The 8,870-nt window shown below is 35.8% G+C and overlaps 1 protein-coding gene across 9 annotated transcripts in view; it reads left to right on the top strand.

Annotated features, from left to right (window-relative positions):
* Lrriq1 (leucine rich repeats and IQ motif containing 1) overlaps positions 1-8,870 on the top strand; it is a 200,863-nt gene that overhangs the window by 75,822 nt on the left and 116,171 nt on the right. For all 9 annotated transcript variants that reach the window (XM_031349424.1, XM_031349417.1, XM_031349418.1 and 6 more), the window contains one exon: positions 1,053-1,172. In XM_031349424.1, coding sequence (XP_031205284.1) covers positions 1,053-1,172 — 120 coding nt within the window. The remainder of the gene's footprint in view (positions 1-1,052; positions 1,173-8,870) is intronic.

Genomic DNA, 8,870 nt, shown 5'->3' with positions numbered 1-8,870 from the left:
AAAAAAAAAAAAAAAAAAAAATGACCTTAAGTTTTAGAGTTATACACAGAGTATTAATTATATTTTCTTTTCTAATTGATTCCTGTTAGATCATATACATTTACTTTAGTTTTTAACAGTTATTTTGGGCATGCACATAGTTTCAAACTCATATTTAAATCAACAAAGGTTGACTATTTAGAGAATTAAAGCTTTTTATTATTAGTTTTCAAGACATGGCCTTGTACTCACCGTGTAAACTAGACTGACCTCAGGACTTACCAAGATCCAGTCTCTACCTACCAAATGTTGGAAAATTCAAGCTTCTACTGATGTATCATTTAACACTTATAAATAATTATTTTAAAAATTAATTTTATAAATTTGTATTTTTCTTAAATGTAAACAATTTACTTCAATATGATATGATATGCTCATGTACCTCACCATTGGTTTTATACCTCATGTACCCTACTTCACACTCTCCAGCTTTATATGAATATCATCTATTCTCTGGAGCTTTCTTGTACCTGGGGCATAGGTTAGAGAGCTTCTCTATTCTAGGATTATGAAAATACCTTATTATTTTTAGTTCCATTATTCTGTGCTGACTTAATTTTTTTTCCTGAAACTAATTTATTTTGGGCCATGATACCATCTCTCTAACATGGTCATTTAAATACACTGGGGTTTTTCTAAATGAGCTTCATCTTACTTTAAACATAATGATTTGAAAATGAGCAAAATTGACCTTTTAAAAATGTCTTTCTTCTTGGTTCAGAATGGGTCCTGGAGGAATTGTCAGATAATTGATTGGTTGACCTACATGTGCAGTAGAGGGAGGGTTAAGGATTCTTCTCTGCTTACCACAAAGGAAGTCTCGAGAGATTAAGACACACGAGGTTATTTAATTTATCTTGCAGTTGTACGTGTCACATAAAGTTCAAACAACAGATTACTGAGCCATTAAACTAAGTTCTAAGATGTTTTATATTCCTAATGGGATAACATAGAGAGTCTGGTTTAGGGTTTGATCTGTAACCCTGCATAACATACTTCACATTTTTGTTCAGGCAATTTGGAAGGGCTTTATTTTACGAAAGAAACTGGTGACCGCCCTAGAGGCTATCAAGGACGAAGAATCTGGAGAAGAATATGAAGAAATAGATTTAGAGGATTTTGAATTTGATGAGGTAAGTGCCAACTGTGTTAAACAAATATTGCTCTGGTAATATTTTTCTAGAGTGTTTTAATGCTAGCTCCTTAGCTAGATGCTGTATGTAACATCATCCTTGAAGACATCCTGGCCATTTTGTGTATTCTGAGCTACATTCTAAGGTGGTTAGTAATAAGATAGGTACCATTGCTACTTTCTACTGTTTTCTTAATTTGTCCTCCTAGTTTGTACAGTCTGTAAAGAGGCAATGGATGTCTACAAGACATTTTGTCCTCTTGGACTAGATTCTCTGAGGGTAAGGGCCTTATCCCTCCCCCCTTCGCCCCGCCCCAGAAAGCTTTAGGGAAAAAAGCATTGATAGAACACTATCATGTATTTGACCTTATTTAAGTTTGTACCTGTCCCAACTTTTAGTCTGAGATTTAATAAGCTTGGATTGCAGGTGGCAAATACTTGGCATTGCTTCCTTCATCTCCTTTAAATTGAGCAATTCCTCAACTCTTTGTATTTCATGATTATGATACTTTACATGAATATAAAACTCCCCACTTATTTGTGCAATGGAAATATGAAGTAGAAAATTCCAGAAATATGTAAACAATTTATCAGTTGTGCATAATCCTGAGCAGTGTGATGATGTCTCCAACCACCAGTCTCCATCCTGTCTGGACTATGAGTGATCTACTTTGCTGTTTGTGCTATATGTCTACAGCATATGTCATACACGCTCACAAGCTACTTCATGCTGTTTTACTTATTAGGACAAACGATACATAACTAGAATGAATTGTATTCACCTTAGGCTTATTTCATAGTTGTAGTTGGAAGTGCAAATTTAATTGTACTGGTAATTTTATTACACCATCTAAGAGTGTTTGTCCTGTTTTATTACTCAATATTGTTTTGAACTTCTTATAAATAATTAATAAATTAAACTTTGTCACAGATCTGTGTTTATATGTATGAGAAAATGATGATTATAGGACTTGAGGATGACCATGCTTTCATGTTCCCAGTGCTATATCATAGGGCCTCTGATTCCATTCTTCTCAATAGCCCCAAGAGTTAGTTGCAATTACATGATCGCCTTTTATCCTAGTGACACATTGGTGAGAATTAGTTATTTATCATTGGATAAGTATTTTTCTAGTGTTTAATGTCCAGTTATTTTGAAAACAGGTTAGTAGCTTTTCAAAGCATATTAATAGCTTAAATGTAATATCATTCTAGTTTAGCTACCATTGTAAATTTCTGTCTGCTGCTCTTCAGAAATAATTTAGAGAATTTTTGAAGATATGAGTGAATCAGAACCTGTGTTCTCATTGAATCAAATATATTAATAATTAATTCAAAACAAAAAATACTACTTTATGATGACTTGTATTTATGAGATACCAGGTTCAGCTCTATTATCATAGTGCCAACAGAAATATACAAACATTTGAGATGTCTACATTTGAAAGAAAGTATAAAGTTTTCTTTTATAGTCCTCTTTGTAGTTTGGTTAAATTTATTCTTTGGTGTTTGGTATATTTGCATGTTAAAGACATTTCTATAAGTTTTATTTATTTTCACATATTAATTTTTTAGTCAGGTACTTTGCTGAAATTACTCCTTACTTTAGTAGATAATTTGTCAAAGTTTCTAAATACGTTATAGGTATAATTATGTAATCTATAAACAGGAAAATATTTCTTTTTTATTTCATATTCTTACATATTTTTACTTTTCTTGCTTTATTATCTCAATTACTATGTCCATTGAAATTTGAATCATTGTGATCACAGCAAATATCTTTTTTTCCATTTCTGGTTGAAATATTAAAACTTTTAACATGTATTTTCTAAGTAAAATGATCCCTACTTAACTTCTGTAGAAACATTATACATTAGGACTGTGTTACCTTTCCTAACAATGAAAATTGTCATAAAATTATATGTGTTGTTTTAATTTTTCAATATAGATAACTATATATTTATATATGTTTGACTTTATATAAAATATAAAACTTTGCATTCCTTGAGCAAACTAATTTAATTATAGTGCAGTTATGATCATATAAGTAGTTTCATTTATAAAGTTTCTTTAGTTTTTTGTTTGTTTGTTTGTTTGTTTGTTTAAGACAGGGTTTCTGTGTATAGCCCTCTAACTCTGTAGACCAGGCTATCCTCGAACTCAGAAATCCACCCCCCTCTGCCTCCCAAGTGCTAGGATTAAAGGCATGCACCACCACTTCTCGGCTGAGTTTTCTTTTTCTTTTTCTTTTTTTAAATGTTTACCTCATCATTTTTTTTGTTTTGTTTTGAAGGCTGTTTTTTTCCTCATATATTTGGTTTTGATATGTTTCTTGTCTTTCTATTTTCAGAAAGAATTTATTATAGGTTTGGTAACTTTTATAAATGTCTAGTGATGTGTTCAATGTAAACATAAAAGGAATGGAGCTGGGGAGATAGTCCAGTGGTTCGAAGCCAAATAATGGTCTTCCAGTTAATCCACATAGGATTCCTAGGACCACTAACCAGTGGCTTACAACCACAACCATTAAAACATCTACATTGAATCCCTTTGTTGGCCTGCAAGAATATTTTTTTCATGTGCACAAACCCAGACACATAAAAATGCATATACATAATTAGAAAATGAAGAAAAGGAAATGATATGCATACTCTGTAAGCAAGTAAATTGTTCCTATTTTTCATCTCTCTCTCTCTCTCTCTGTCTTTCTCTCTCTCTCTCTCTCTCTCTCTCTCTCTCTCTCTCTCTCTCTCTGTGTGTGTGTGTGTGTGTGTGTGTGTGTGTGTGTGCACATGGTTGTGGGCATATGTACAGGACAGAGGAATATGTCAGCTATTGTAGCTGCCATCCTATATTGCTCTCCAACATAATTTTTAGACAAGGTCTGTAATTGAATCTGGAGCTTACTGATGATAAAGGATGACTGACAGATCCCCATGGAATATTCTGTAGCCTGTGATACACAGTGAGATCACATGGGTCATCCACAGTACTAATTTTACTTAGGTGCTGGGGATTAGAACTCATATCCTCATGTGTGTGTAGCAAGCATGTTACTGAATGAATTGTCACATACTGCTGTAAAAACACTGATTTCTTATAATAGTTTTCTATTTATCTTCTGTCCCACTAGAGAGCTGTGCATTGCCAAGGAAATAATATGAAAATCTTTTGTGGTTATGGGTATTTTAAAACAAAGTCTAGCTATTCTATGATATTACAGGCCTCATATTTTGAAGCTTGTTTAGAACATAAGTATCTATGATAATTGAATCCTGGTATCACTGAAACAGCCATAATACACATTCCTCCTTTATACTAGTTTCTCTGCTTCACTAATTGTCTTAGGGATATTTTCCTTTTTCCCCCCCATTTGTTCTATCTGTTCTGTATTCAGTTTTTAAGCTTTCTTGTGACCCTTTCTTTTACATTAACCAAATATTTTTGCTTTTCTTCTTTTCCTTCTATCATTTGCTTTCTACTTGATCTTTGGCCTTGTCTGAATCTTTTATTATTCCTTTATAACCTTGTGATCATCTTCCTTTTATGACAGGGTCTCCCTACCATTTATTCTACTTTTAATGAAATTTGACAGATGATGAATTTCTTTTAAGTTTGCTTTCTGTTTTTATTTTTGTTGTTGCTTACCCTCTACATAATTGACTTTGAATTTCCCTGCTTGGTTTAAGAGAAGCCAAGGATTCTTAAATGTTTGGTTCATGTGTTTTAACAGTTTTGGAAAATTCTTGTACAAATTTGCTTCAAGTTTTTGTGCTTTGTTGACTTTTCTTTTTCTTTTTTTTATTTTATTTTTTATTGGATATTTTCTTTTTATTATATATTTTCTTTATTTACATTGCAAATTTTATCCACTCAGAACACTTCCCTATCCCATCCCCCTTCTCCCTGCTCACTAACCCACCTGTTCCTGCTTCCCTGTCCTGGCACTGGGGCATCAAGCCTTCATGAGAATAGTTTTCACTATCCTAAATTTTTTGTTATTCTAGATGAATTTGCAAATTGTTCTTTCTAATTCTGTGAAGAATCGAATTTGAATTTTGATGGGGATTGCAGTTAATCTGTAGATTGCTCTTGGCAAGATGGCCATTTTTACTATACTAATTCTGCCAGTCCATGGGCATGGGAGATCTTTCCATCTTCTGAGATCTTCTTCAATTTCTTTCTTCAGAGACTTGAAGTTCTTGTCATACAGATCTTTTACTTGCTTAGCTAGAGTCACACCAAGGTATTTTATATTATTTGTTGAAAGACCGCCGGAGCTAGGGAGACCCTCACTCAAATCTCAGGATGACAGGACCACCCAATGACTCACGAGAGACCAATCTTGCTGCAATTGCATGAGGATTATTGAGGATAAGCCAGATCTGGGGTCAAACAGGTAGCTTGGCAGGCCAGAGGAGTTCGACCATGAGCACAAGGAGTAAGAGGTATTTAAAGGGAAAAACCACAAACTAGGGGGGGTGAAGGGGTTACCAAGGAAACATAACAAGAGAACAGTGGAAAATTCTAAAGAGACCCAGCCCGTATTTGAGTCAGGGTCATAAGGAAAACGTCCTACACACTCATTATGCACAAGAATGGGGTCTGGTCAATGTTATTCACTTTATGGCTGACTGTTCCCTAGAATCACCCAGCGGCTCATATTCTGCTTTTTGTTCTTGGACCTAACTAGGGGGAGCCTTTGTGGCCACAGGTTTCTGAAACTGGCTAGTCTACATTCTTGGCTCCTTACAGAGACCTTCTATGTCCTTTAAGTAAAGGTTATACAGTATACATATATTTCTACTAATACATTTCCCTTTTCATTAGCATGCTTTTTCCCAAATTTCTAAATCTCCCAGTCTTTCATTGTGACTATTGTGAATGGTGTTGTTTCCCTAATTTCTTTCTAGACCTGTTTATCCTTTGTGTAGAGGAAAGTCATTCATTTGCTTGAGTTAATTTTATATCCAGGTACTTTGCTGAAGTTGTTTATCAGTGCTCCAGGCTGGTCCAGCCTTAGACAGTCACCTGAGAGAAAATGGTGATCTCACCTCTGAGTCTGGAGATTGGGGCACTCCCTGGAGATGATTTCTCCTCAGACAGGAACCAAGCACAGAGGGCTGTGGAACAGCCCCAGCTCCTAAGTGCAGATGGAGGCAGGAAGGACCCTGTCCCAGCTGCTGTGCTGCTTCTGTGGCCTTTATTTACATTTCAAATGTTATCCCCTTTCCTGTTATCCCTCCCTCAGAAAATACCCTACCACATCCTTCCTCCCCCTGCTTCTATGAGGATGTTCCTCCCCTACCCACCTACCTAATCCCATCTCTCTGCCCTTCATTCCCCTACACTGGGGCATCTATTGAGCCTTCATAGGACAAAGGACCTCTCCTTCCACTGGTGCATGACAAGGCCATCCTCTGCTACTTAAGCAATTGGAGCCATGTGTACTCCTTTTTTGATGGATAAGTCCCTGGGAGTTCTGGGGGATCTGGTTGTTAATATTGTTGTTCTTCCTATGGGGTTGCAAACCCCTACAGCTCTTTCAGTCCCTTCTCTATCTCCCTTCTCTCATTCCAATGGTTGGCTGTGAGCATCCACCTGTGTATTTGTAAGGCTTTAATGGGGCCTCTTAAGAGACAGCCATATCAGGTTCCTTTCATGACATGCATTTCTTGGCATCCACAATAGTGTTTGGGTTTGGTAACTGTATATGGGATGAATCCCCAGGTAGGGTAGCCTTTCCTACATTATAGATATCTAAGTGCTTCACATAGCTTTATATTCTTTAATGTTCTTTTTATAATTTCTCCCCTGTAATGCTAGAAGATTCATTTAGATTATATTTATTTTTAAGTGGCCAATGAAGTGTATCTATTATTAGCAACATGATGTTTTAAAATATGCATATATGTGTGACTAGAGTCATAACCAAGTTTAGTTAATTATTGTATGCATTATTGAAAGAAATTGTGGGGAGCCGTGAATCTTGAGAGGCATTCGCCATGGCAAGATGGTGCCTACTTCCGCTGTTAACTCCTAGTGGACAACTGTTTGCACATGTGCGTAGAGTGAAAAGACGCCATGTCACGGCCCATTCTGGGGCTTTACGTAGGGTAATGAGCGAACAGCCAATCATGAGCAGACACGTCACGCTGTGGGCAGATACGCGCACTGTGGTGTATATAAGCAGTGCGGATTTTGGGCTCGACCCTTTTTCCCTATGGATGGAGACAAATAAATAGTTGCTGCAGAAGGAACCTAGTGTCCGCGTGTCTTCTTCCCGGCGAGAAGACTGCGCGGGCTACAAGAAATTATCATTTTTGTGAAGGGAATCTCCCTGTCATCTGCTCAGATTTTTACTAAGAAGATAATAAGTTGTTATGTAATTGTCATATTGTATGGTAATGAACTTAATGTTCTTATAAATTATTTTTTGCTAATGCCTGTCTGTGTGTCATATGTGTATCTATGTTCACGTGTGTAGGAGTGAACATTGCGTGAATGTCAAGGATCCAAGTTGACTCCACATGTTTGCCTCAGTCACTCTCCATTTATATTGAGTCTAAGCTTCTCATAAAACCCAGACTTGACATTTTGACTATTCTGGCTAATAGCTTGCTCCAAGAATGCCTAATGTCCCTGACTCCCCTTCTTTTATGCTGAGATTATAGACAAGCAATGAAGCTCAGCATTTAAATAAGTTCTGAGATTCTCAACAATTATCCTCATAGAAAGCACATTATTCCCCAACTGTCAGTCCAGCTTCCAAACTAAAATGCTGACCCTTTAACCAGCATCTCTGACTGTCCTTACAGACTGAGATCATTATTCTATTCTACCTCCATGATTCAACACATTTAGATTCCACATAGATGAGTACAATGACATGGCTTTTGGTTTGTTTTAAATGCTCAGTGCCCTCAATGTTAGTCTGCCTTGTTCCAATTGACTTTACATCATTTCTATTGGTTAAATACCATCCAACTCTATATATGGACACTACATTTTGTTTGTACACTTACTGATAGATATTTAAGTTCTTTCATATCATAATTATTATGCCTAATGCTGTAATAAACATGGGGCCCATGTATTTCTTTAGCACATGATTTCATTTAGTTTGGATACATACCAAGTAGAGAAATTGTTGGGCCGGTTAATCTATTTTTAGTTCAATTTTTAGTTTTACAGAGTTTTTTATGCTGTTTCCTAATATGGACAATAGTAATTGATGTTCTCTCCAATTATGTGAGAGAGGTCATTTTTCACACACTGTTGTACAATTGTTTTCATATGTCTTTTAATTACTAGCCATATTTTCTCCATGCAGGGCTACATCGCTGTGTTTTTGGTGCCCATTTTTCTGAACGTGATGATGTTGAGCAGTTTTCCCAGAATCATGTCTGCCATTTGCGTGTGTACTTTTCAATATCATCTGCTCAGACCAATTGTTTATTTTATTTGAAATCTAGCTACATGTTTTTGATTGTGTAGGCCGAAAGTCTCATTGATTTAGTTTTTCAAGGGCTAAGTATTGATCTTCAGGTCTTATACATTCTAGATAAGTGCTGTATACATATTCCTGGGGAATAATTCTGAATTTCTTTTACATCTTGGTTGCAAACTCCTTACCAAATCTATACTTTGCAGATTGTTTTATTTTTATTAATTTTATTTTATTTTAGGTTTTTGTTTT

This window comes from Mastomys coucha, unplaced genomic scaffold, assembly GCF_008632895.1.
Source record: "Mastomys coucha isolate ucsf_1 unplaced genomic scaffold, UCSF_Mcou_1 pScaffold4, whole genome shotgun sequence".
Taxonomy (NCBI): domain Eukaryota; kingdom Metazoa; phylum Chordata; class Mammalia; order Rodentia; family Muridae; genus Mastomys; species Mastomys coucha.
The sequence above is the reverse complement of the archived record's forward strand: the minus strand, read 5'-3'. Positions and strand labels throughout refer to the sequence as shown.